The 25,943-nt window shown below is 28.7% G+C and overlaps 10 protein-coding genes and 1 long non-coding RNA gene across 16 annotated transcripts; 6 read left to right on the top strand and 5 right to left on the bottom strand.

Annotated features, from left to right (window-relative positions):
* The first annotated feature begins 4,009 nt into the window (after positions 1–4,009).
* LOC113795894 (kelch domain-containing protein 2-like) lies at positions 4,010–7,068 on the top strand. 2 transcript variants are annotated; one of them, XM_075821234.1, is made up of 5 exons: positions 4,010–4,969; positions 5,509–5,576; positions 5,640–6,439; positions 6,498–6,562; positions 6,623–7,068. In XM_075821234.1, exons 1-5 carry the CDS (start codon positions 4,724–4,726, stop codon positions 6,878–6,880), a joined length of 1,437 nt encoding a protein of 478 aa, XP_075677349.1. In that variant the 5' UTR covers positions 4,010–4,723; the 3' UTR covers positions 6,881–7,068. The 2 variants fall into 2 exon arrangements, with proteins under 2 accessions (XP_075677349.1, XP_075677350.1); XM_075821235.1 differs by lacking the exon at positions 4,010–4,969 and adding an exon at positions 5,375–5,446.
* LOC142645293 (uncharacterized) lies at positions 6,992–8,507 on the bottom strand. The gene is made up of 5 exons (XM_075821239.1): positions 8,032–8,507; positions 7,856–7,959; positions 7,712–7,795; positions 7,527–7,647; positions 6,992–7,456 (listed from the first exon to the last, which is right to left on the bottom strand). Exons 1-5 carry the CDS (start codon positions 8,422–8,424, stop codon positions 7,052–7,054), a joined length of 1,107 nt encoding a protein of 368 aa, XP_075677354.1. The 5' UTR covers positions 8,425–8,507; the 3' UTR covers positions 6,992–7,051.
* A 48-nt stretch (positions 8,508–8,555) lies between these two features.
* Positions 8,556–12,987, bottom strand: LOC113795888 (RWD domain-containing protein 1). Of its 3 annotated transcripts, none has more exons than XM_075821244.1 (4): positions 12,862–12,987; positions 9,437–9,533; positions 9,269–9,385; positions 8,556–9,220 (listed from the first exon to the last, which is right to left on the bottom strand). In XM_075821244.1, exons 2-4 carry the CDS (start codon positions 9,504–9,506, stop codon positions 8,622–8,624), a joined length of 786 nt encoding a protein of 261 aa, XP_075677359.1. In that variant the 5' UTR covers positions 9,507–9,533; positions 12,862–12,987; the 3' UTR covers positions 8,556–8,621. The 3 variants fall into 3 exon arrangements, with proteins under 3 accessions (XP_075677359.1, XP_075677358.1, XP_075677360.1); XM_075821243.1 differs by lacking the exon at positions 12,862–12,987 and adding an exon at positions 11,659–11,776; XM_075821245.1 differs by lacking the exon at positions 12,862–12,987 and having other exon boundaries at positions 8,556–9,199; positions 9,437–9,615.
* LOC113795878 (WD repeat-containing protein 3) lies at positions 9,729–12,855 on the top strand. Its single transcript, XM_027346108.2, has one exon. It carries the CDS (start codon positions 9,729–9,731, stop codon positions 12,795–12,797), a length of 3,069 nt encoding a protein of 1,022 aa, XP_027201909.2. The 3' UTR covers positions 12,798–12,855.
* A 286-nt stretch (positions 12,988–13,273) lies between the features above and the next one.
* On the top strand, positions 13,274–14,640 carry LOC113795891 (sphingosine-1-phosphate phosphatase 2-like). The gene is made up of 2 exons (XM_027346126.2): positions 13,274–13,873; positions 13,942–14,640. Exons 1-2 carry the CDS (start codon positions 13,274–13,276, stop codon positions 14,521–14,523), a joined length of 1,182 nt encoding a protein of 393 aa, XP_027201927.1. The 3' UTR covers positions 14,524–14,640.
* On the bottom strand, positions 14,270–15,012 carry LOC142645296 (uncharacterized). The gene is made up of 3 exons (XR_012846446.1): positions 14,654–15,012; positions 14,397–14,515; positions 14,270–14,338 (listed from the first exon to the last, which is right to left on the bottom strand). It is a non-coding gene; the product is annotated as an uncharacterized LOC142645296 (long non-coding RNA).
* A 93-nt stretch (positions 15,013–15,105) lies between these two features.
* On the top strand, positions 15,106–21,060 carry emb (exportin-1 emb). Of its 3 annotated transcripts, XM_075821223.1 has the most exons (11): positions 15,106–15,238; positions 15,992–16,127; positions 16,215–16,986; positions 17,059–17,293; positions 17,356–17,484; positions 17,562–18,140; positions 18,212–18,446; positions 18,511–18,674; positions 18,734–19,276; positions 19,348–20,025; positions 20,085–21,060. In XM_075821223.1, exons 3-11 carry the CDS (start codon positions 16,301–16,303, stop codon positions 20,232–20,234), a joined length of 3,399 nt encoding a protein of 1,132 aa, XP_075677338.1. In that variant the 5' UTR covers positions 15,106–15,238; positions 15,992–16,127; positions 16,215–16,300; the 3' UTR covers positions 20,235–21,060. The 3 variants fall into 3 exon arrangements, with proteins under 3 accessions (XP_075677338.1, XP_075677339.1, XP_075677337.1); XM_075821224.1 differs by lacking the exon at positions 15,106–15,238 and having other exon boundaries at positions 15,899–16,127; positions 16,184–16,986; XM_075821222.1 differs by lacking the exon at positions 15,106–15,238 and having other exon boundaries at positions 15,901–16,127.
* Positions 21,061–21,156: 96 nt separating this feature from the next.
* On the top strand, positions 21,157–22,601 carry SP555 (SPRY domain-containing SOCS box protein SP555). Its single transcript, XM_027346137.2, has 4 exons — positions 21,157–21,642; positions 21,713–21,949; positions 22,011–22,282; positions 22,343–22,601. The coding sequence occupies exons 1-4, from the start codon at positions 21,541–21,543 to the stop codon at positions 22,512–22,514; spliced, it is 783 nt and encodes a 260-aa protein (XP_027201938.2). The 5' UTR covers positions 21,157–21,540; the 3' UTR covers positions 22,515–22,601.
* Positions 22,573–23,781, bottom strand: eIF3h (eukaryotic translation initiation factor 3 subunit h). The gene has a single exon (XM_027346129.2). The coding sequence runs from the start codon at positions 23,666–23,668 to the stop codon at positions 22,655–22,657; it is 1,014 nt and encodes a 337-aa protein (XP_027201930.2). The 5' UTR covers positions 23,669–23,781; the 3' UTR covers positions 22,573–22,654.
* A 98-nt stretch (positions 23,782–23,879) lies between these two features.
* LOC113795904 (PITH domain-containing protein 1) lies at positions 23,880–24,882 on the top strand. Its single transcript, XM_027346141.2, has 4 exons — positions 23,880–24,135; positions 24,205–24,248; positions 24,309–24,600; positions 24,663–24,882. The coding sequence occupies exons 1-4, from the start codon at positions 23,944–23,946 to the stop codon at positions 24,762–24,764; spliced, it is 630 nt and encodes a 209-aa protein (XP_027201942.1). The 5' UTR covers positions 23,880–23,943; the 3' UTR covers positions 24,765–24,882.
* mRpL15 (mitochondrial ribosomal protein L15) lies at positions 24,815–25,920 on the bottom strand. The gene is made up of 3 exons (XM_027346134.2): positions 25,784–25,920; positions 25,566–25,717; positions 24,815–25,501 (listed from the first exon to the last, which is right to left on the bottom strand). The coding sequence occupies exons 1-3, from the start codon at positions 25,877–25,879 to the stop codon at positions 24,883–24,885; spliced, it is 867 nt and encodes a 288-aa protein (XP_027201935.1). The 5' UTR covers positions 25,880–25,920; the 3' UTR covers positions 24,815–24,882.
* Between the last annotated feature and the right edge of the window lie 23 nt (positions 25,921–25,943).

The following is a 25,943-nucleotide window of genomic DNA, read 5'->3' as shown; positions in this document are numbered from 1 at the left end:
TTGATGACTATGATTCATAGTTGAGTGAGGTTAGGTTGGTGACTATGATTCATTGTTGAGTGAGGTTAGGTTGGTGACTATGATTCATAGTTGAGTGAGGTTAGGTTGGTGACTATGAATCATTGTTGAGTGAGGTTAGGTTGGTGACTATGATTCATAGTTGAGTGAGGTTAGGTTGGTGACTATGATTCATAGTTGAGTGAGGTTAGGTTGGTGACTATGATTCATAGTTGAGTGAGGTTAGGTTGGTGACTATGATTCATTGTTGAGTGAGGTTAGGTTGGTGACTATGATTCATAGTTGAGTGAGGTTAGGTTGGTGACTATGATTCATTGTTGAGTGAGGTTAGGTTGGTGACTATGATTCATAGTTGAGTGAGGTTAGGTTCTCTAATTTTTTTAATTAATCTTTATAAATATCGGATAATTAAGAGAAGAGTGAGAGAAAATTTGAATTTCAATCAAAAAAAACGGAAAATATTTTTTTAAATTTTCATAATCACATCGGATACACACAATGATGATGACACGCGTTATTATTGCATAATCATCATTGATGTTGATGATTATGTGACAAAATATGGTTTTTGATGGTGGTTGGTATCGGGTATTATTGTTATTATACTTGGGTCACACGTTACATATTTTTGTTTTGTTTCGTTAAGTTTCCTATTGAATTGAATTGAAAATTGAAGGGAAAAAAATGTTTCAATTTGTCAAAACCACAACAATTATTGTTTGTCAAACCGAACAGAGACAATCTCTCTCTATAGGACCTATAGATTTTTTTGTTGTTGAATAATAATAGAAAGTGTGTTTGATGGTGGTGGTGTGTTTGGCACGGATTTGTGAATGCCTATTGTGTGTGACCGATGACGATAATCGTTTTCATTCAATGAATGGTGGTGATGGTGAATGAGATGCCTTCAATAATAATCAATTAGTGCCGAAAAATATTAAAAAAAAACCCATTAAAAATTTAAGGAAAAAAAAGATTGTGAAAAAAAATCGATTCTTGATATCGATTGACACACAACATTTATGAATGAATGAAACATTCGAACTTTCGAATGTTTTCTTCTCAAAAATCATTCGAGAATTTTTTTCCTTTCGATTCATTTAATTTTCGATGATTATTGATTACAACAACAATTTTCCGATTGATTGATTGACTTTTATCATTCGATGGATGTATTTCGTGAAAAAATCAAGTTTTTATTATGACATTTTCACACACACACCGACCGTTTGATCGACCAGCCAGCCAGCCATCATCATCTCTCAACCGACCAAAACCATATTGTAATCGATATAACAATCATTACACACACACCAGTGAAAACCATTATACAATCAACCATATTCAATTCAATTTAGTGAATAAAGCTTGAGTGAGTGAGTGGAAATCTTTCAATTTCATTTCGCGTCATTTGATCCTGATTTTTCAAATGTGATTCGATACACACACACAATGAATATAACAACGAGCCATTGGTAATAAATATACCCCGATTATAAACAAATTTAACCATTCATTCATTCATTTTTGAAAATAAAAACCAATCATGAATGAATTAAAGCATGAAATTTCGTCTTTTCTTTTTACGGTAATCATCATCGTTGATAATCATCATTATCAAAATGATAATCGTCATTTATCGTGGGAAAAAAAAATTCCGGATAGAATTTTTTTCGAATCCGAAATTCTCCCATTGATACAATGATTCTTTTCTTTTGAATTAAGAATCTTGAAATCTTTTAGTTTTTTTGAATTTTGATTCAAAATTTTCTTCTTTTTTTGATCAAAATTCAATCAAATCCAAATTTTTCTTCTATATGATCCCTATGTCACGTGTTTTTTGTTTTTTGTTTTTGTTTCTGTTAAATCTTTAATTCCAACAAATCCATCATTTTGTTTTTGAAATTTTTGAAATTAAAATCACCATCCAAATTCGCACTATGATAATCTCCATATGATTAGTTTGTTTTTTCTTCTTCGAATGGTGAAACAAACACACACACCATGATTATGATTAAGTGATTAAAAACGAACGAAGGGAAATCGAATCAAACAAAATTGAATTTCAATAATCATCATATCACCCATATCGCATCAACCAATCGCCATTCTGTGGCAAAGAATTTATTCAAAGAACAAAAATAAAATACAGAAAGAAACATTGGATATTGAATATTTCTATTCCTATTTCTAATAACTGATATGTTGATCGTAGAGACTCTCACCACCACAACAAATAAACAAACAACAATTCTAAGATGCATTCAACATGATGGTCATAATTTGTTTGAATGGCATCATGATTTTTTTTGTAATGGTTATTGTTACCATTCAAATAATCAATTAATTTTGTAAACATTTTGGTTAATTTTGAAAGTTGAAAATTAAATTAATCAATAAATTTGTGGGTTATATTGTTTGCACCAATATAAAATAATGTGTTTGGCAATTGATTTGTGCGAAAAAAAAATATTTTTTTTTATTCGAGAACGAGAAATAAATCGACAATATTTTTTTCATTGAAATTCACCGATTTGAAAACAATAGAACAAAAAATGATGGTGGTGAAAATGTTTTTATCGTTGATGCTAATGATGATCATAATTATTCCAATGTTTAATTGTCAATCATTTGCTTATAAACCAAGATTTCATCCAAATGGTTTGCCTGAACAATGTGGTAGACAAAAAGTTCGTGATTATCTTGATTGTCAAACAAAAATGGAAAATAGATTTGAAATTACACCTGATGATTATGTAAGTCATTTTTTTTATTTGAAAAACTTGAATTTTTCTTAATCAATCACTTTTTGTTTAACAACTTTAATTCCTACCATCACCACCCAACAACAACAACAACAAAAGTATTTAGGATCAGTGAAATTTTGTTGTTTTGTTATGTTTCAAAATGAGTGTGAAATAGAAATTGCCAGTTCTTGTAATAAAACATTGGGTGAATTAACAGATAGAGCAACAAAGAATCAATTTGATAATTTTTGTCGACCATTTATGAAACCAGTAAAAACATTTTGTTATCCATATGATAATAAAAATAAAGAAGAATTTTGGTTTTATTCAAATTGGGCCATGAATTTTACTAGTTGTCTTATTGGAATTCCATTATTTTTCTGCTTAATCGGTCGATGGTTTATGTTTAAAGCAAATGATGTAATAAATATATTTAAACCAAGAACTTAACAAAAGCACAATGTTAAACATTAAGACACGAATTACAATTACACAACATCAATTTGTACAAAATAAACATACATTACACAAAATTTAAATTACTTTTCTTAACATATTTACACACATTTATCCTATACCAAGGCAACATTAAATATCGATGATTTTTTTAAAATTTATAATTACCTCTGCTCAAATTATATTCAAAAAGAAAGTTTTATAAACTTGTAGTACACCCCTAATCATTATATCACCCATATCGCATTAACCAAGCGTAAAAACAACAATGTTTTCAAATCTAAATCAAAAAAAAAAAAAAAAAAAAATTTCGATAACAAAACTTTTTACATTTCATCGCTTGAAGTATCATGCCATCTATATTAAGCAATTTAAAACAAGTGTGTATGTGGATTTGACAATATCACATTCGATTTACGTTTCGAATTTTTTTTTTCATTTTTCCGAAAAAAAAATTATTATTATTTTAAATACGGAATTAATGTTTTTTCTTTTTGGATGACAATAAGGTCAATGAATCTGAAATTTACGCAAAAACAAAGAAAGATCATCGTTGAAAGTAAGTGCATTTGAACTGATGATCTTTTCCTCTTTTTTCCCCCACTTCTTCCCCGGCCGCTTCCCCTTCCTCACTTTTATAGAAAAATAAACCATTAAACTTATCTACACGCATGTTCAATTTGAAATTGAAATATTTCAAAGAATCCTATCATATGCATTATGCATCATCAAAACATTCGAAAAAAAGTTTGTGTTGTTGTTTGGATGTCTTGATTTTAATGATGTTGATCATTTTTTCAACTAAATTGAGAAGAAGAAAAAATGCTGCGTCAAACGACACTAACCACATGTGTAATATTAAGGATGCTCACACAAGATGGAAAATGTCTGTTTATGATGATAATGATGATGATAATCTTTACACACATGACATATATTGTAGCAACAACAGACGAAATGGAAAAATACTCATAACGTTTTTTTTTTTTAAATTTAATATATTGAAAGAGAGAATTTAAGGAAACAAAATGATGATGATGTTGAAATTCAAAACAAGATTTGTTTTTCATCATCATCAAAAGTTTCTTGTCCTTCTCGATCATATTCATATTAACATCTATCAATAGATAGATAGAGAAGAAGCCGCATCAATTTTTTATGTAAATTTTTCACTGGAAAAAAAGAAAAAATGATTTCATCAAGTTATAAAACAACAACAATGATGTGATATTGTATATTCTACGTTTTGGATATATTAAAAAGAAAAATTTGATTTTGCGCCAATTTTTTGGTTCGAGAATATTCTTTATTAAGCATTACACCACTCTCAGTTAGTGTTTTCAACGACGACAAAGTTTTTACATTTCATTTAACCAAAACAACGACGAGAATTTTTTTTCAACATTTTGAATTTTGTTTTTAATTTTTACTGTGAAATTCTTCAACGACGTATTTTGAAAATTTTAATTTTTTGTTTTTGTTTTCAAAAATTCATTGAAAAAATGCCTACACCGATCGATACAACAATGATGACCGATATAACTAATACGGATGAAACATCATCAATGCCATCAACTTCGACATCACCACCATCATCATCACCACCATCAATATTATCAACGATAAAATTTCAACAAATGATTAAACAACAACAACAATTTGAAAATGATCCGGGTATTAATATTGGTCATATAACTGTATCACATAATGGTTATGTAATTATGTTATCCGGATTTAAAGGCTATAAAGTAAGCATCAATCATACAGCGTGTGTTTTTGTTTTGAAAATTTTCCAATCATCCAACCCCATAAAAAAAACATATGATCAACACACATATTTACGCTTATCATCATCATCCAACAAACAAAAACATTGAATAAATACAAAATGCCATGCGAGATTCCAGTTTGTTGTTGTTATCATTCACTAATCATTCAAAGTCCAACATCAAATATGATTTTTGTTTGATTTATTCTATATTTATTTTATGAAGGACATATTGAAGAAATTGAATGAACAAATTTGTTTTCATATTCACGTGTTTGTCTCTTATTGATTAGATGAAATCAAATTGAATTTTGGATTGAGAACATGAAACCAGTTTTTTTCTTTTTAAAAAAAAAGTACTTGGTGACAAGATTTTATTTTATTTTTTTCACTGTTGATAATGATGATGATGATAAGAATCGATTGGAAAGTTTTCCGAAAAAAAAAGAGTTCAAAAGTTAAACAGCTAAAATCTTATCAATTTTTATTTGATTTTTTTTGTTTTGTTGAAATATTTAGGAAAATTCAACTGCTTTTTATCGACCATCCGAAGAGATATGGATTTATGATCAAATGGTTGAAAAATGGTATAGTTTGTTTTTATTGAATTTCTCAGAAATAATTTTTATATATATTTTTTTCGAACAAAGGATTAAAAAAACATGTAAAACTGAATCTGGTGATAAAGATGATGATATGCCATTAGAACGCAGCAATGCATGTGCAACAATAATCAATAATGATTATCTTTATATGTTTGGTGGTTTTTCGGAAGAAGGAAATCTAAATACATTACATCGATTAAATCTTTGTACATTAAAATGGCAACGTATAAGACCTGATGTTAGTGATTTGTGTTCATTTGAACCATTACCATGTGATAAAAATGTTTGCTGGGAATATGATGATAAATTCTATCTGTTTGGTGGTTATGGTCCAGTACCGCGTATTTGGAATGAAAATTATCAATTTCAATTTATATTTGATCAATCATCACATTGGCATTATATACGTGGTTGGAATAATCAATTAGTTTATTATGATCCAGATTTAAATCAATGGAAATGGCCAAAACAATCAGGTCAAATACCAACAGCAAGAGCAGCATGTGCTGCATCCAAAATTGATCATCAACATTATGTATATCTATTTGGTGGCCGTATGAATCGTGAACGTATGAATGATATGTATCGATTAGATATGCGTACAATGTGTTGGACAATGATACAATCAAATAATATTAATCATCCGGTACGTGGAAGATCATGGCATACATTAACACCTGTATCCGATCAAATGTTAGTACTTTATGGTGGTTTTTCACATGATAATCAACCGCTAAAAGATTGTTGGATCTTTGATACACGATCATATACATGGCGTGAAATTATTTTGCCGTTTGAAAAACCACGTTTTTGGCATTCAGCAACATTATCAACATTTGGTGAAAGTAAGTATTTATTGAATATTCAAGGTTTTTAATTAAGTTTTTTTAAATTCAACACCAGTTTTAGTACTTGGTGGTGCAACAAAAGAATTGATTAGTTCTTATCATCGTAATCCAAAATATAATGTAAGTAAATTTACAAAATTGAAATCATTTTGATATTTATTTTTTTCTCACTAATAATAGCATATATTCGCTAAAGATATGTTTACAATAAAATTTCAACCACAATCATTATTTCGTATTTGTTTATCAACAATATCCACCAATTTACAATTATCTGAACAATTATTTCATATTTTACCATTGAATTTATTGGAAATTGTTTTCAAACGTTGTTTTGCCAATAATGATAATGATTTACGAATTCAATTACAAAAAATTAATGATAATATCGATCACCATGATGAAGATGATGATGATGATGATCAAATGAAACCATAAAGTCAATCATTTAAATCAATTGATATATTCAACCCCGGTGATTCATATTGACCGGCAACAAACAAAATTTTGTTAATTTCTAAATGTGATATCTATAAATCAATCAATATATTTCAAACAAACGAAAAATTTTTTATTGAATTTTTTTTTTTTTAAACCGACAAATAAAATTCATTTTTTATTCATAATCTGTGCAATTGTTTTCTTTTGTTTACGAATTTTCGATGCATTCAGACGATTTTTTTTATTGGATTTTTTGGTTAAATTTTTTGATTTTTTCACACCAAATTCACCTTGAAAACCATCATCAGATTTTGGTTGATTTTGTTTTTTCTTCAATTTTTTAATCTTTTTATCATTGGATGATTTATTATTATCATTTTGATTATTATATTGATATGGTTTAATACGAATTTCACGATTTTTCAACATTTGTCCATTTTTTTCCAATGCCAATACAACCGAATCTTTATCAGCAAAATTTACATAACCAAATCCTTTACCAATACCAGTTTTGGAATCACGTACAATACGTACGGATTTTATTTCACCACATTCGTTGAAAAATTCACGAAGCTTTTCATGGATTAAGAAATGAATAAATAAATTTTCTTTGAAAATTTCTACGAGAAAAATTTTTGTTTACCTCATCTTCAGTAGTTTTAAATGATAAATTTCCTAAAAATAATGATTTTGAATGATCATAATGACGATCATTTTCAAGTGAATCAACCTGTATGGTATGTTCTTCAAATTTGGTGCCATTTCTGTATTTTTTGAACAAAATTAAATTAAACTTTGATTTTTTTACGATAAAAACGATCAACTTACAATTCTAATGCTTTTTGCACTGATTCCGATTGTTTAAACACAACATATGCATTGACAGTTTTTTTATTTGAATTTATTTGATTTCTATTTCGATTGGTTTGAATGATTAGTTTTTTTTGTTGGAAATCATATTTGGATACTTACGAAAGAAAAGCTACTTTTTTCGATAATGTTATTTTAGCTGGCGCTACACAACGAATACGAATACTTATTACTTTACCATATTGTTCAAGAATTTTCTTCAGATTCTATTCGCAGAACACAGAGAAAAATTTAATCAGATTCAGGTTGTAATTGAAAAAATGAAATAATTAACTTACTTTCATGGGAAAATTTGCTGGAAGATTACCAATAAATAATGTACGCATTTGTTTTTCTGAATCTTGTTTCTCTGAATTATCATCATCATTCGATTCCGGAATCGTTTGATTATCGCCAACATTCATTTCTTGATCAACATCATCATCATCATTATCATCAGAATCTTTTGCCGGTTCGATTATTGTTGTAAGTTTTTTAAGTGTCTTCTTTTTTTTATTCAAAATAATTGATTTTTTCGTTTGCATTTTGGTCGATTTTTTCATCTTCATAATTTTTTTCATTACTGGTGATGATGATTTCATTTTATCAATTGGTTTCTTTTTCTTCATCATTTTCATTCCGCTACGTTCAACCAATTCGGTTAGACTTCCAATTTGAAAATTATTAGTCATTTTCTTCAACAAACAAAAATCAAAATAAGTTTTTCGGAAAAAAAATCAATAGAAAAAACAAGCGTGCAAATCAAACACGTGATTGGAATTTTTCCAACACCGTTCATAAATGAAAGTACCACCAAAAAAAAGGAATTTGATAAATTTTTATTATATAACATATTGGTTTTTTTACTAAATCATTAAAAAAAATAAAATCAATTATCATCATCATCATCAACCGTCAATTCATTTACATCCAAATCTTGAAATAAACTTTCATCCACTTTAACATCAACATCATCGAAATCATCTGAACCGGCAACAATATCGCCAAAATTTAAATCCGAATCGATAAGATTTTTATCACGTAAAAACATTTCTTTACCGGTCAATTTATTTGGATCATCTTTTTTCATTTCTTTATTTTTCCTGGCAGCTAATTCAGCCATTTCAGCATCAAATTTTAATTTCCATGCAATGAATGTTTCAACTGTAACACGTGTTCCTTCGAATTTTTTTCTTTCCAATTCTTCGATTTCTTGTTTACGTTTTAGTTGGGCTTCTTTTCTTTCAAAAATTTTTCTTTGTTTCAATTGATTCAACCATTCGGATGTACGTGTAACCAATGTAAATATCATAACCGTACCGATATTTTCGGCAATCATATCGTTCAGTATATCCATTATTTCTAATTCATCACAATCTTCAATATTTGTTGATGATGATAATATCTCTACCGTAGGTCCAATATCGGGATAATTTTTTGGCAATCGAAACAATAATTCAAGCTCATCTATAAAAACGAAAAAAAAATCTATTTTAATCAATTTGTTTATTTGTGACAAACAAACACTCTCTATACATTTATCCGATTCAGAATCATCTTCATCATTTTCATTAAATTCACTGGATATTTTTATTGAAAATTTTCGTAATTCATTTTCATCCAATGTCGAACGATTACCATTATCATTGAACACTATGGAAAAAAAATTAGTTTTCAACTAAAAACAAACAACAAAAAACATACATGTAAATTCAGTTGGATAAATTGCTTGCAATGCATCCAATTCATCTGATTGTTGTTCTTCATAACTCATGATTTTTTTTCAAAATCAATCGATCAACTAAATCAAAATGAAAATTATAATTTCAGGAAAAATCTAATAAATAAAAATGTCATGTGGCATTGATTCAAAAGAAAAAAATGGGCATGTACACAAATGAAATGACCATGTGATTTTCGAAAAAACACGTGCTCATTTTTTTTGGGTCGGAATTTTTGTTTATTTTGTGTTTTTCATAAAGATTTTTCCCGAAAAATGGGTATTACAAAACAATATCTACGATGGATACCGGGTGAAAAATTCGGTGTTATTGGTTCACCATGTCATCAAGGAATACAATTGATTCATCAATGGCCTGAAATGATATCGAAAGATCGTATTTGTGCTACAGCTGCATGTGATGATATTATTTTCTGGGATCTTAAAACCTGTCAACAAATTGAACGTTTCACTAATGATGATGATTCAGAGAAAAATTCAATGATATCATGTTTGGCATTTAATGATAAAAGTATGGTGATTTGTAGTGGACATCATAATGGTTGTATACGTGTTTATGATTGTCAAGAAAATTGTCAACGTCGATTAAAAGTGGTATTTTCGGGTCATCGTGGTTGTGTACAATGTATTGCATTCGATCCATATGGTTTACGTATTGCATCAGGTGGAAAGGATACTGAAATTGTTGTTTGGGATGTTGTCAATCAATCTGGTTTGTTTCGTCTGAAAGGCCATAAAGGTCCTGTAAATAAAGTGGAATTTATGCAACAACATTCATGGATTCTGATATCAGCATCATCCGATACATTTATAAAATTATGGAATCTTGAAACACAACATTGTTTTCGGACAATAGTTGGTCATCGTACTGAAGTGTGGAGTTTTGTTCTTCTACGTGATGATACTGAAATCATTTCGGGTGGTTCAGATTCTGAATTAAAAGTTTGGAAATTAACATTTGATGAAAATGATCGAGAAAATTTTCAACGAAAATCAGCCGAATTACAAGCTAAACGTTTAAAACGATTAGAATTACTTGGTAATAATGATAATGATGATGATATCGAAGAAGCTGATGATGATAATTTTATTTTAATTGAAAATTTCGGTACAATTTTGCGAAAAAGTATGGAAAAAGTAACAAATATTTATGTTGATCAAACAGAAAATCTACTCATTTGTCATGGTAAAGATAATTTTTATGAATTATTTAAATTACGTTCAAATGAAGAAATTTCTGTAAAAATGAAAAAACGTATTCGTAAAGAAAAAAAACGTCGTCGTGAAGAAGAAGAATTGGAAGAAAATGAAGATTTAGAAATAAAAGAAACCAACGAAAATATTGTCTTATCAGATGAAATTGAACGTTTAGATACGATAAAAACCGTGGGCAAAATTTGTTCAATCGATATCCGATTTGTACGATCAATCGATAGTGATGAACAAGAATATCGTTTAGCATTATTATTATCAAATAATCAAATTGAATATCAACAAATAATATTATTCAATAAATTGCAAAAAATTAAACAATCAAAACAAATATCCATAATAAATCAAATTGGACATCGTAATGATATACGTACAGTAACAATAAGTTCAGATAGTCAATCAATTCTGACAGCAAGTAATGATTCAATAAAATTATGGAATAAATCAAGTTGTCGTTGTATAAATACAATCAATAATAATGATAATGAATATCCATTATGTATGATATTTGTACCTGGAAATAAACATGCAATTTTGGGAACAAAAATGGGTAAAATTCAAATAATATGTTTACAAACAGCACAAATACAATCAACAATCGATGCAAACGATTATAATGATGATAATAGTCATGGTCATGTTGGTCAACCAATATGGTCATTGAATTTATTACCCGATTTGACTGGTATTGTTACCGGTAGTGAAGATAAACAGGTCAAATTTTGGTCATTTAATTTAATAATTGATAATGATAATGATAATGGTGATCAAGAGCAACAACAACAACCTCAACAATCAAATCGAATTTTAACCATTAATCATGAACGTACATTATCAGTTGAAGAAGGTGTTATATGTACAAAAATTGCACCAAATTCAAAATTTATCGCTGTTGCAATGCTGAATAGTTGTGTGAAAATATATTTTTGTGATACACATAAATTTTTTCTATCACTTTATGGTCATAAATTACCTGTACTTTGTATGGATATTTCATCCGATAATCGTTTGATTGTAACTGGTTCATCAGATAAAAATATTAAAATTTGGGGTATGGATTTTGGTGATTGTCATCGATCATTATTTGCACATGATGATAATATTCTTGGTGTACAATTCTTGCCGAAAACACATCAATTTTTTACAACATCAAAAGATCATCGAATAAAAATGTGGGATGCTGATACATTTGAAAAAATAACAACATTAGAAGGACATTATGGTGAAATATGGTCAATGGCAATTGCACCAAATGGAAAATATATGGTTACAGTATCACACGATAAATCTATACGTTTTTGGGAAAAAACTAATGAACCATTAATATTGGAAGAGGAAAAAGAGCTGGAAAATGAAAAAGAATTTAATAAAGAATTTGAATCACATACTATTGTACCGGGTGAATCAATATCAACATCCAATTCGGAACAAGAATCAGGTCGTGCACAGAAAAAAACAATCGATACTATACGTTCGATTGAACGATTAATCGAAAGTATCGATATTTATTTGGAAGAAATTGAAAAATTAAATCATTATCAACAACAATTGAAACAATATGAAAATCGTACCAAAAAAGATGATAATGATGGGAAAAAACCACCAACACGTGAATCATGTAATCCAAACATGATGATCTATCAAACTGAATGTCCATATCGTTTTATGTTGGAAATTCTGAAACGAATACCATCAAATGAAATTGAAGAAACATTATTACAATTACCATTTTATTATATACAAAAATTATTAGAAATACTATCCAAATTATTGGAACGTCGTTGGGAAATTGAATTAATATCACGTTGTTGTTGTTATTTGATTCGTGTTAATTTTGGACAAATTCAATCATCATCATCAACAACAATGATTACATTGATCGATCAGATTCGTATTCAAATGCAGCAAGCATTAGAATCGATTGAAGAATTAGCTGCCGTAAATAATGTTGGTTTAAAATATTTTGAAAATATTTTCGAACAACGACAAAATGTATCATCATTATTTACAGAAATTTTATATGAAAATCGTTTAAAAATGAATAACAAAAGTAATAAAAAACATAAAAACAAACGTGATCAACAAACAGCACCGATATTAACATGGAATTAATTTTGAACAACATTTTCTTTTGACTAAATAAAATAAAATTTGAATTTTTTTCATTTGATTTTACCTGATACTAGATGGCGTAGATGCTTGTTGAACAACGAAAAAAAGAGGGTTGTGGTGATCGATGATGATGATGATGAGGAAGGCCGTGATACATTTACTTGGATTTATTGTTGTTGTTGTTTTTGCTTTTAGCCCAATCGATGATCATTAATAAAAATCTAATAAAAGCAGACAACAATAACAACAAATTATATCAAGGATGATGATTATGATTCATAAAATAATCAATCAATGACTTTACTCATCAGCCAATATTAAAACAAGCAACAAGCAAACATCCAACATTCCATTACAAATTATCATCGTCATCAATTAACAACGAATTTTTTCTTTTTGCTGGTGACGAAAATTATCTGTGCAATAACGAATAAAGGAAACAGAAAGAAATTATCACTGAAAAAAACCAAAAAACAATGCAATTAAAATATCTATATCAAACCATTTATTCATTACATGATCCAATTCATGTTGGAAGATTTCAAAAATTATTTGGTCTAGAAATTATTCATGATGATGATCAAGATGATGATCGAAATAGAAAATCTTCATTTCATTCTTCAATCCCATCGACTAATCAACAACCGAAACAGAAAAAATATCTGATTCGTAATTATCTATGGTATTATCTATTTTCATTTGGTGCACGTTTGGGTTATGAAGTATTTTATGCATTATCATTTTCATATCTATATTGGAATCTGGATTCATTTATTTGTCGTCAATTGATGTTAATTTGGGCAATATTAATGTATACTGGCCAGGCATTGAAAGAAATTTTTCGTATTCCACGGCCATCCGGTCCAAATATATTGATTTTAGAGCCAGAATATTCATTTGAATATGGTATGCCATCAACACATGCAATGTTAGCCGCAATGGTACCATTAACATTATATTCATTATTAAATAATCGTTATGAAATTATATCACCATTATTATTTATATTTTGTTCAATTTGTTGGTGTACATTGATATGTTGTTCAAGGCTTTATCTTGGAATGCATTCAGTGTTGGTAAGTTATTCGTTGTTCAAATCCTAAAAATGAAAATAGAAATTATTCATTTTTTTCTCTTCCAAAAGGATATATTGGTTGGTCTATCACTTACCTGTATTCTATTGGCATTCGTATTACCAATTCTAAGCATTACGGATCAGTTTCTTATTCATAATTCATTTACACCATTGATTATTACTGCCATATTGATAATATCATCATTATTATATCCTGTATCGAATAAACAATCACCATCACGTGGTGATACAATATCAATAATATCAGCTAGTGGTGGTGTTTATATTGGTTCATGGATTAATTATCAATTGGCCATTATACGTGATCATTCTAGTCATTCGAATGAATTGTATCAAATTTTATTACCATCATTGAATGATATGCCATTTATTATTGGTCGTTTTGTGATTGGATTATTGACATTATTTGCATTACGATCATTAGGAAAATTATTTGCCAAATGGGCTATTCGATTTTTTACCGGATTAAAAGATCTTAATAATGAACAAACAAAACATCTTACCGTTGTAGAGGTACCAATGAAAATGATTCCATTTTTAATGATTGGATTGGCTATTTCGTTTTTTGGACCATTGATGGCCAGAATTGCTCATATTGAACGTCATTCTATGATGTTTGAAGCTTCGTGAAGAAAGATAAAAATAGGAAACAAAAAATTTTTATTAAAATGATAAACAACTAAAAATTTTCACACTTCTGTCACACATTCTATAATATGATTGAACAAATTTTTCATTTCAATTTTATCACTTGTTTTACCATTTATCCTAATTTTTTAAAAAATAATTTTTTTGCGGGTTTTTTGCATTTTAAACAAAAAAAAAGAATTTCAATTTTATTCGCGAATTTTTTTCAAAAGAATTCCATTCAAAAAAAAAGGTAGTAGCAAAAGTGAGAATGAACAATGACGTAAATATGGATGGGCGGAGTAATTTTTTTTTTGAATCCAAACAAATATGCAAAACTCAAAATATATGCTGCTAGTATTTCGGGTGATTCATAAATATCATATTTTCGAACAGAGAACCCTCGTTTCTTTTCATCTATTTTGAATTCCACTACCACAACTTCACTCGTTTCATCCAATAACCAACGTTTTTTTTTTTTTGGTATTCTCCGCCTACCTAACCGCCATCGAACGTTTATATCTTTATTTTTTTTTATTCGATTCGATTCGATGTTGTTTTTGTCTTTATTTCTTTCTTTCGTTGTTTCATTTTGAACATCATCATCATTATTATTATTTGTTCATCATCGTGGTGTTTATTAGCTGAGTATATATTTTTTAATGTTACAAAAAAAACAAAAATATGATTCTTTTCTCCTAAAACATCATTATCAATGGTTGGTATTGTTGTTGTTGTTGGTAAATGAATGAATGAGAAGAAAAAAAAATAAACGGAGAAAATTATCTTCTTTTTTTTATTTTGGTGGTGGCATCACACAATAACATATCTATCTTCTAATATAAAGATTTCACATTGCCTCGGATTCTTTCTTTCTTTTTTTTTGTCTGTGTAAATGTGTTTTGTTGTATGTGGTGGTTTTGCTTGTGTTTAGTGTGTGTATGTTTTTTTTTCGTGTATTGCCCATTGTCTTGGTGATTAAAAAATGATATACTAAGAATATATAAACCATATACAAACATATACCAAGATTATTTTCTCTTAAATAATTCTCTCCCCCCAAAAAATATTCATTGATTGACAATGATGTTATAAATTCAAAAAAAAAAACATTTCATCGATTTATTCCTTCATTATCATCATCAAAATATTGAAACACACATTGTCATTTTGGTCTTGTTTCCTATTAACACACACACACGCTCTCTCTCCCTCTCTCTCTCTCCATTCCGTGTTGTGTTGATTGAGCTGTTGATTTTTTCATTTTTTCTGTTGTGTTGTTGTTGTTGATTGAATATTGAATATTGAAATCAAACAAATGTCTTATTATTATTACTATGATTTTTTTTTTCACACACTAACATCACCAAAACAGAAAAGAAAATCAATCTAGTTAAATCAAATTAATCGGTTGTTGTTTTTTCATTTCATTTTTCTTTGATTCACATCATATCAACATTGAAAAAATTAGCATATAACACACACACGATATAATCATCATCCAGCACCATTATCATTATAATATACCAGGCATCAATAAGTGTGTGTGTGTGTGTGTTCAGAAGAAGGGAGAAAAAACGAAAAAAAAATTCAAGAATTTTCACCAAGTAAGTTTTTAATAAAGAAAAAAATTCGAATTTTTAATGCATTACATCATCATTAGGTCATTAATTTAATTTTCTTTTGTTTGTTAGATTTTGTTTTATTGTTGTGTGTTTGTGTTTGTGTGAATACATGAAAATCATCGAAATTTGGTTTTTTTTATCATATTAATAAAAATATGGATTCAATGGATTCGTCGGCAATGTTTTGTCCACCACAATCTCAAACAACAACTGTACCAACATCGGCTTCAACAATTGTCAATCAAATGAACGGTACAGCAAATAATCATATAACAATGTTGAATAATACGGCAACAACAACGAATAATACGGTTTCGGCCATAAATCAATATCAAACATTAACCGTTGAAAGTGCCAATCAATTATTGAATTTTAAAAGTGTATTCGATATACAGCTATTAGAACAGGTTGTCGAATGTTTATATACAACTCAGGGTCAACCACAAAAGATTGCCCAAGAAATTCTTACCCGATTTAAAGAACATCCAGATTCATGGACACGTGTAGATGGTATACTTGAATATGCGAAAAATAAGGAAACAAAATATTTTGCCCTACAAGTACTTGAAAATTTAATCAAAACAAGATGGAAGATAATACCAGAAAATCAATGTGAAAATATTAAAAAATTCATTGTTGCATTAATCATCAAAACATCAACCAATCCAATATCAATGGAACAGGATAAAGTTTATCTAAATAAATTGAATATGATATTGGTACAGATTTTGAAACAAGATTGGCCCAAAAAATGGCCAAATTTTATATCGGATATTTGTGCTTCCAGTAAAAAAAGTGAAACATTATGTATGAATAATATGACTATTCTCAAATTATTAAGGTTTGTTTTAACATTTGATTTACTATTTTTTCAATCATCAATTCATTATATTTATTCTTTGAAAAAAAACAGTGAAGAGCTTTTTGATTTTTCCACTGGCCAATTAACACAGGCAAAATCAAAACATCTTAAAGATACAATGTGTCAACATTTTCGTGAAGTTTTTTCACTTTGTCAATATGTATTAGATGATTCTCGAAATGAAAAATTAATCTATTGTACATTGGAAACATTGTTAAGGTTTCTTAATTGGATTCCTTTGGGTTATATTTTTGAAACTGGACTAATCAATGCATTGATATTTAAGGTATTATTTACAAAAAAAAGAATTTCTAAATAATCTTTTTTTGTTGTTGTTGTTCAATCTAGTTTTTCCCATATGATCTTTTCCGTAATATCACCCTCAAATGTTTGACTGAGATAGCCAATATTGGTGTGGATTCGTATGATGATGTTTATTGTTTAATGTTTGAAACATTCATGCTTCAATTAAATAAGGTATTTATTTCAATGTTTATATTTGCATCTTGATTTAAATGTCATTGCTTTTGTGTGTTTGTGTTTGAAAAAAATAGATTCTTCCGAATCCTGAAGATTTAAAAAATCTATATGAAACTGGAATTGAAGAAAATCAAAATTTTGTTCAAAATTTGGCCATGTTTTTATCAACATTATTGAAAAAACGTGGACAGTTATATGAAACTGAAGCTTTGCGTAAACAATTATTAATGGCAGTCATGTATTTAATCGTCATATCACAAGTGGAGGATGTTGAAGTGTTCAAAATCTGTTTAGAATATTGGGGATCACTTACGGAACAATTGTATAAAGAATGTCCATTAGATGATCGAGTTGTAGCATCGTCAACCATACCAATGCGTCGATTAATCTACGAAGAAATGCTTAGCAAACTTCGTTACATAATGATTGGTCGTATGGCCAAACCAGAAGAAGTACTTGTTGTTGAAAATGAACAGGGTGAAGTTGTACGTGAATTCATGAAAGACACTGATTCAATACAATTATATAACAATATGCGTGAAACATTGGTCTATTTAACACATTTAAATTCACAAGATACGGAAAATATAATGAATGAAAAACTTAAAAAACAAGTTGATGGTTCTGAATGGTCGTGGAAAAATTTAAACACGGTAAGTGAATTCAACAACAACAAAAAATTGTCATTTATTTTTTTTTTTTTTTTTGTTCTCACAAAATTTAGCTATGCTGGGCGATCGGATCAATATCGGGTGCTATGTTAGAAGAAGAAGAGAGAAAATTTCTAGTCACTGTTATCAAAGAATTATTGGGTTTATGTGAACAAAAGCGTGGTAAAGATAACAAAGCTATTATTGCTTCGAATATTATGTATGTAGTGGGACAATATCCACGTTTTCTTCGAGCATATTGGAAATTTTTGAAAACAGTTGTTAATAAATTGTTTGAATTTATGCATGGTAAGTTCAGTTATTTATTTTGTTTTCCAAATTTTATTTTGAAACATTTAATCTTGTCAATCAGAAACACACGATGGTGTACAAGATATGGCTTGTGATACATTTATCAAAATTGCTAATAAATGTCGACGACATTTTATTACAATACAACCGGGCGAAGTACAGCCATTTATAGATGAAATATTGGAAAATATGGCCACCGTTATCAATCAACTTGAACCACATCAGGTTTGTTTTTGTGTTCATCTAGATTGATTTGATTGTAATTATTTTGTTTCTCTGAACAGATTCATACATTTTACGAAGCAGTGGGCTATATGATAAGCGCACAAACCGATGAAAAAATTCAAGAAAAATTGATACAAAACTATATGACACTACCAAATCAAGTTTGGAATGATATAATTCGTAAAGCAGCGATCAATGTCGATTTTCTTACTGATCACATAGCGATAAAACAACTAGATAATATTATAAAAACAAATTATCATGCCTGTAAAGCATTGGGATTTGCATATATTCAACAATTGAAATTCATCTATATGGACATGTTAAGCCTGTATAAAGTAATGAGTCAACATATTTCGGCTGCCATTGCTAAAAATGGTGAAGAAGTCATGAAACAACCGATTATACGTGCTATGCGAGGTCTAAAAAAAGAAATTCTTAAATTAATCAATGAATGGATTGATCGTTCGGATATTATTGTGGAACAATTTATTCAAAGTCTTCTCGAAGCTATTCTTAATGATTATAAAATGTGTCCTGTGCCTTCGGCTAGAGAACCTGAAGTTCTTTCAACAATGTCGACAGTCATAAAGAAAATAACGGTTTGTTGCATTCTTGTTGAAATTCTTTAATTGATTTTTTCCTTTCTTTTTAAATTTTGATCAATAAATAGGATGACATGAATCCAGAAGTTCCAACAATATTCGTTGCCGTATTTGAATGTACATTAGAAATGATCAACAAAGATTTTGAAGAATATCCTGAACATCGAATAAATTTTTATATTTTATTGCAACAAGTTGTTACACATTGTTTTAGTGCCCTACTCAACACATTACCTAATCAATTTAAATTGGTATTAGATTCAATTATATGGGCATTGAAACATACAATGCGCAATGTTGCCGATACTGGATTAAAAATCTTATTAACATTGATGGAAAATATGATGCAACAGCCAGCTGAAATGAAAAATTGTTTCTATCAAACATATTATACAGATATTATGCAACACATGTTTTCTGTTGTTACGGATACATCACATTCGGCTGGATTAACAATGCAGGCACGGATTTTGGCTTTTATGTTTGAAATTGTCGATATGAATAAAATAACTGCGCCACTCAATCCAGCCCTTCAGAATGGTGTTGCTAATGCTGCTGCTGCTGGTGTACCACAACAATATGATAATGTACAATTTGTCAAAGACTTTGTATCAAGTTTGTTGAAAAGTGCTTTTAGCCATCTGACTGATGCTCAAATTCAGGTAACTGTGCAAGGATTTTTCAATCTTAATCAAGATGTGGTAGCATTTAAAGAACATTTACGTGATTTTCTTGTCCAAATTCGGGTATGTTTGATTTTGATTATGAATTTTTTTTCAAACTAATTTTTTGTTGTTGACATTAGGAATTTGCTGGTGAAGATGATAGTGATCTTTTCTTAGAAGAACGATTAGCTGAACTTCAGAAAAAAGAAGCTGAAAAACGACAACGACAATTATCTGTACCGGGTATTATTAATCCATATGATCTGCCTGATGCAATGGATGATAATTAATTGAAAAGAAAAAGTTTTCATTTGATCAACGAATCCATCTAAAATTATTGGTCGATGTGCTCTATTCCCTGAATAATTTATGATCATCATCATCGTCATCATCATTATCATTATCATCATCTTAATCTTTGACAAATATTCAAAAGTCTAAAGTGTAGGAATCGATTCCCTTTTTCATCGATAAAATAACCACATAATAACAAATTTTTGATTCAATTCGTCTTTACTTGGCTACCCCATCATTTGGCCATATCCAAACAAACAAACAAAAAATTCAATTCGATACATCACATACTTCACTTTTTTTCTCTTTGCAGAATGATAATGTTGGTTTTTTCTCTCTCTCTCATTTATTTTTTCCCTCTCCTTTTTCATCATTATTTGTATCCACACACACACACACACACACATTACATAACAAAATACATACATTGTACTTTACTTTATTCTCTCTTATAATTACTACTATATATATATAATTAATCTTTTATTATTCTCAAAAAACAAGAAAAAACTTCTATATACTTGTAATTCGTATCGTTTTTTTCTACCTACCTAAACACACACACACACACCGATTATTTTCACAAATTAAAATTGTCGAAAGAAAAAATATATGCTTAAAAAAATTTAGATTTGAAAGAATTTTTATTATTCAATTATATACCTATAAAAATACTAAACATTTTAAAAAAATCTAACAAAATTTGATGAAATATTTGAAAAATTTTGACATTTAAAAACAATTTTTCTACTCTTCTCTTCTTTTATTGTATTTGTATATGATTGAATAATAAATAAATGAATAAAGGATTTATAAATAAAATTTTTAATGTTAAAAAAATTCAAATTTTTCTAATTTGAATTCCTCAATGAAAAATCCCACCGATAGATGGCGAATGGTGTATTATTTTTCGATTTTTTTTTTTGAACAATATGGGCGGGTGAATGAATGATGATGATGATGATCTTTGAACTTTTTTTTTGCAAAGGACCTTAGGGCTGAACAATGGCCCATCACTTTGGCTGAATAAAACAAAAATAAATAACGGTTCGCGTGCATAGCTTTTGTATTTATATTGGGGTGATGATTTTGTTACTTGTGATGCACACGAACATCAGATGTGTACAACATCCATCAAATTAACTTTTAGTGGTGATATGGTAACAACAACAACACAACGGTTACCGAACTTTTTCATTTTTCCATTGTTCAATTTAGCCGTTTAATATATCTAGTCTAGTCAATTTTTATTTTTTAAAAAAATTCTTAAATCAAATGTTTGTTTGATTTGAAGAATTTGCAATGAAATTTTTAATGAAAAATTCCTGGTCATCAATACAAAAACCATTATCAAATGCATTCGATGATGATTGGCAATGGAATCCTGATAATCGATCAGATGCTGTATGTGTTATATTTTACGTTTTTCTTAACAAAAAATTATTCGGAATTTTATTTTTTTTTCGTTCAAAAGGTTCGAATATTAAACAATGGTCGTATTGTTAATTTTCATATTGATTGGAGTAGCGGTACGGCTGCTATACGTGGAAATAAACCAATAAATATCTATCGAAATTGTAAATATTATTGGGAAGTATTACTTAAAGATCGTATATTTGGTACAAGTATGATGATCGGTTTAACAACATCCAAAGCAAAACTTTATTCCGATTCATATATTAATTTGATTGGTGAAAATAAATTCGGTTGGGTATGGTTTGAAATCTGATCGATTTGTTATTGTTTTTGATTTTTGATTTTTTGATTCACAGGGTTTATCACATAAAGGTCTTGTTTGGCATAATAATCAATGGCGTCAATATACAAAACCATTTCAAGAAAATTGTTCAACATTAATCGGTTGTTTATATGATGGACATAATGGTACAATTACCTATTATAAAGATGGTCAATGTCTTGGTATTGCATTCGGTGGATTGGATTCAATCGATGATTATCTTTATCCAACAATCAGTTCAACAGCAGCACAATCACAATTTATATTGATTACAGCTAAAAGAGAATTTCTTAATCTTCAAGATAGGTATGATATGTGTGTTTTCTTTTTTTTGAAAAATTCAATTTTTTCAATTCTCAAATGTAGATGTAGACATGTTCTACGACAATCATATTCATTTGAACATCATTATGGATGGCAACAAATATTACCGAAACGTATTTTCCAATATCTAATTCTACATGAAGAAGAATCAGAATCGATTGAATTTAACAATCAACAACAGCAAAATCAAGTGAAGAGGAAAAAAAATTTCTGAAACAAAAATATGAAACAAAACGAATGAATTTTCCGAACGAAACTTGTCACAATTCTAGTCAAATTTTTTTAAATCAATTTTTATTTATTTAATAAATTGAAAGAAATTTTTTCAAAAATTTTCCCAATCAATCAATCAATTTAATTATTATGTAAAGATTTAGCCATAAAAAGTTTGCCAATATTTTGTGTTGAATACAATGATGATTGTTGACAAAAATTATGTGTTTGAGAATAATTTAAAAGATTTTCCAAATGCTGTAATGGTGTTAATTTGAATGGTTTTAATAGTTTGGCCATTTCATCTTCACTCATTGTTGGCATTTTAGCCAATGAACGATTCATATTTTCTCTAGCAATTTCATGTTGTTTAATAATCTGATTACGTAGATTTGATGTTTGTTTATTTAAATCTTCAACCGATTTTATATGTGATTGCAGACTTTTTTCCACTAATGAAAATCCACCAATATCCAATAATTGACGGCCACCATCAATAGGCATATCTTCATCAATTTCCAATAATAATGCTTTACAAAGATGTGAATTACGAATAATAATTGGTATTTCTTCGAAAATTTTTTCAAATGACATTTTATTTTGACGAAGAATTTCTGGACGAAAATCACTTTCTTTACAAAGATTCATTGCAGCTTTTGTCAGCCGGTAAGCTTTCAATGAAAGAAATCCACGTTGTGTACGAATCGGATCGAATAGCAAAACAATTGATTCTTCAATAGTACCTTGATACAAATATTGTGAATCAATTGTTTCGATTTTATTCAATTGACTACCATATGGGCTACATTGATACCAGCCAACTTGTAAATGATCAACATTAACATTTTTCAAATACCGGATCATTGTATATTGATATTCGGCTGCTTCTTCATTATCTTCATCATCATTTGAACGTGGAAATGGAAAACAATTTGTTACTTCCAATGCATTATCGAATACTAAACCAAGTAGAACACCTTGTGCTTCACTTGAACTACCTTCTTCATGACAATGTTTAATAATTTTCAATACAACCAAACCATCAATATAAACACATTTAATCGGTGAATCTTTTGAACCTTGTTTTTGTTGTTGTTGCTGCTGCTGTTGATGTTGTTGTTGTTGCTGTGATCGACGATAATTATGTTGATACATTGTTCCAAAATGAATTATTTTTGCCGAAAATCAAAAGGTTATTTTTTCAAGAATGAATATGATGTGCTCACACAATGATCACATAGGAAGTTTTTGAGTGATGATGTTGCCAACAAATGCCATGCCATTTTTCGAATACCAAGTTTATACAATGATCATCATCGTATAAAATTGGTTATTTTTCGATTTTGATAACTCATTTTTGGTTTTTTTTTGATGTTCAGTATCAACAAAACAAAATCTTTTTTAATTATCAATTAAAACAACGAAGAAAAATGTCCAAACAGCATCATTGTGATCATAATTGTAATGGTCATAATTCATTAAATGATCCAGAAAATCTTGGTATATTGTATAGTTTATATACAAAAATTGATCTTTCCAAATTAGAATGTCTGAATGAAACTGTTGAAGGTTCAGGTAGACTTGTATTCAAACCATGGGAAGAAAGATTAAATATGGAAAATGTAAGTTTTATTATTCATTTTTAATCAATTAATTTTATTGAAATTTAAAATTTTTGTTTGTTGTCACAGTTTGTCGAAAGTGATTGTGATGAAGAATTGTTATTTAAAATTCCGTAAGTGTTTTCTGTCGGTAATTTGGTAATTCGGATTTAATTTATAAAATTTTTTTCCAGTTTTACAGGTAATATTAAATTGAAAGGAATTATTATTATCGGTGGTGAAGATGAAACACATCCAAGCCGTTTACGTATATATAAAAATCGTCCTGATATGAGTTTTGATGATGTCAGTGTTGAAGCTGATCAAGAATTTGAAATAATGCAAGATCAAACCGGTACATTAGAATATCCGTTGAAAATTGTTAAATTTTCCAATGTATTTCATCTGACAATTCATATACCAAAAAATTATGGTGCCAATACAACTAAAGTTTATTATATTGGTTTGAGAGGTGAATTTTCACCGGTAAGTTTTCACTTGTTGGCTAATGGAAATTATTTTCAAAAATTTTTGTTCTCCTGAATCAGACAAATCGTGATGCTATATTGATTGCCAATTATGAATTGGCACCAAATCCGGCTGATTGTAAAAATGGTATCGAAGAAACAATGTTCCATCAGGTTCATTAAAAGTGATCGAAAAAAAACAGAATTTATAATGAAATGAAATTCACAATGAATGAAAATGCTAAAAGAAATTTACAAATTTTATTCAATAAATTTTTTTAATGATCAAACCAAAACTAAATCAATTTCGATAATATTCTTTATATTCATCATTACTTGGCGCAAGTATTTCTTGATCACGCAGATTAACCAGCCAACCAGGTTCTAAACCAAAAAATATTTGCCGAGGATTTTTTCTCATTGTCATCATTGGATCATCATTTGAATTTTTCAATTCATAACCATATTTTTGTGCCAATAATAAACGTTCTTTTTCAATATCTTTTGGATCGGCAAGATAGCCACGATTTTTCGGATTCGAATAATATTCAAATGCATCTTCAGTTGGCAGAGAACGTTTTGGTATTGGTAAACCTTGTTCGAAAAATTTTAATGGATTCATTAATGCTTGAACACTTTTAATATCGAAATATGCTGTTGTTATTTGACCACCATTACGTTCGATAGCAGCAATAACCGGTTCAGTTGTATATTGTACTTCGATATTAATTTTACTACGAAAATTATCTAAACCTTGATCAATAAGATTAACACCATAATGTGATAATGATGGATCAATTGAATAAAATTGTGAATTACATAATGTTGATAAATCAATTGGACAGCATGGATCAACAACACCATTATCGATTAACATTTGCAGCTGATATAAACTTAATGGTGGATATTGACGTCGATGTCTGCAATGATGATGATGAGTTTGGTTATTATTATTATGCAATTTTTAAAAATAAAAAAATTTACCCAAAATTTCGATAATAATTTTCAATTGGAATTTTCATATAAAATGGTGTACGACCACCTTCATAACCAACTGGCCAAAAACGTCTTCGTTCACGATTACTTTTATTGATAGCAAATTCTTTTAGATAATCTTTTGTTGATTTACCTCGTTTCTATTTCAATGAAAAACAAAAATGATTGTTATTCAAATGAAAACAAACAGAAAAAAGTGAACAAACCTTTCGAATTGCATATGGATCTTTAACCAGATTGTTTAAGCTAACACGTGGCAAATATTTAAGAATTTGTAGTGCTTTTTCTGATGGTGAACTCATGGTTAATTTTGTTTTGATTTTTGTTAAATTTAAACAAAAAGAATTTTATTAAATTCAGTCTTGT

Source organism: Dermatophagoides pteronyssinus, unplaced genomic scaffold (genome assembly GCF_027571235.1).
Source record: "Dermatophagoides pteronyssinus isolate colony J.1.1.1.1 unplaced genomic scaffold, Derpt_VIB-CSIC_2022.12 sq0009, whole genome shotgun sequence".
NCBI lineage: Eukaryota > Metazoa > Arthropoda > Arachnida > Sarcoptiformes > Pyroglyphidae > Dermatophagoides > Dermatophagoides pteronyssinus.
Note: the sequence above shows the minus strand (reverse complement) of the source record. Positions and strands in the feature narration are given on the sequence as shown.

Bases quoted from the DNA above. Each gene is read 5' to 3' on its own strand.
- LOC113795894 (XM_075821234.1), top strand. From the start codon at position 4,724: ATGCCTACACCGATCGATACAACAATGATGACCGATATAACTAATACG. The intron at 5,577-5,639 runs GTATAGTTTGTT...TTTCGAACAAAG, and splicing joins GATCAAATGGTTGAAAAATG to GATTAAAAAAACATGTAAAA. The intron at 6,440-6,497 runs GTAAGTATTTAT...ATTCAACACCAG, and splicing joins ATTATCAACATTTGGTGAAA to TTTTAGTACTTGGTGGTGCA.
- LOC142645293 (XM_075821239.1), bottom strand. From the start codon at position 8,424: ATGACTAATAATTTTCAAATTGGAAGTCTAACCGAATTGGTTGAACGT. The intron at 7,960-8,031 runs GTAAGTTAATTA...TTCTGCGAATAG, and splicing joins CAGCAAATTTTCCCATGAAA to AATCTGAAGAAAATTCTTGA. The intron at 7,648-7,711 runs GTAAGTTGATCG...CAAAAAATACAG, and splicing joins GTGCAAAAAGCATTAGAATT to AAATGGCACCAAATTTGAAG.
- LOC113795888 (XM_075821244.1), bottom strand. From the start codon at position 9,506: ATGAGTTATGAAGAACAACAATCAGATGAATTGGATGCATTGCAAGCA. The intron at 9,386-9,436 runs GTATGTTTTTTG...TTTTTTCCATAG, and splicing joins TTATCCAACTGAATTTACAT to TGTTCAATGATAATGGTAAT. The intron at 9,221-9,268 runs GTATAGAGAGTG...TGATTAAAATAG, and splicing joins TGATTCTGAATCGGATAAAT to ATTTTTTTTTCGTTTTTATA.
- LOC113795878 (XM_027346108.2), top strand. From the start codon at position 9,729: ATGGGTATTACAAAACAATATCTACGATGGATACCGGGTGAAAAATTC.
- LOC113795891 (XM_027346126.2), top strand. From the start codon at position 13,274: ATGCAATTAAAATATCTATATCAAACCATTTATTCATTACATGATCCA. The intron at 13,874-13,941 runs GTAAGTTATTCG...CTCTTCCAAAAG, and splicing joins TTGGAATGCATTCAGTGTTG to GATATATTGGTTGGTCTATC.
- emb (XM_075821223.1), top strand. From the start codon at position 16,301: ATGGATTCAATGGATTCGTCGGCAATGTTTTGTCCACCACAATCTCAA. The intron at 17,294-17,355 runs GTATTATTTACA...TGTTCAATCTAG, and splicing joins TCAATGCATTGATATTTAAG to TTTTTCCCATATGATCTTTT. The intron at 19,277-19,347 runs GTTTGTTGCATT...ATCAATAAATAG, and splicing joins CAGTCATAAAGAAAATAACG to GATGACATGAATCCAGAAGT.
- SP555 (XM_027346137.2), top strand. From the start codon at position 21,541: ATGAAATTTTTAATGAAAAATTCCTGGTCATCAATACAAAAACCATTA. The intron at 21,950-22,010 runs GTATGGTTTGAA...TTTGATTCACAG, and splicing joins GTGAAAATAAATTCGGTTGG to GGTTTATCACATAAAGGTCT. The intron at 22,283-22,342 runs GTATGATATGTG...TCTCAAATGTAG, and splicing joins TTTCTTAATCTTCAAGATAG to ATGTAGACATGTTCTACGAC.
- eIF3h (XM_027346129.2), bottom strand. From the start codon at position 23,668: ATGTATCAACATAATTATCGTCGATCACAGCAACAACAACAACATCAA.
- LOC113795904 (XM_027346141.2), top strand. From the start codon at position 23,944: ATGTCCAAACAGCATCATTGTGATCATAATTGTAATGGTCATAATTCA. The intron at 24,249-24,308 runs GTAAGTGTTTTC...ATTTTTTTCCAG, and splicing joins GAATTGTTATTTAAAATTCC to TTTTACAGGTAATATTAAAT. The intron at 24,601-24,662 runs GTAAGTTTTCAC...CTCCTGAATCAG, and splicing joins TGAGAGGTGAATTTTCACCG to ACAAATCGTGATGCTATATT.
- mRpL15 (XM_027346134.2), bottom strand. From the start codon at position 25,879: ATGAGTTCACCATCAGAAAAAGCACTACAAATTCTTAAATATTTGCCA. The intron at 25,718-25,783 runs GTTTGTTCACTT...TCATTGAAATAG, and splicing joins ATCCATATGCAATTCGAAAG to AAACGAGGTAAATCAACAAA. The intron at 25,502-25,565 runs GTAAATTTTTTT...TCATCATTGCAG, and splicing joins AATTATTATCGAAATTTTGG to ACATCGACGTCAATATCCAC.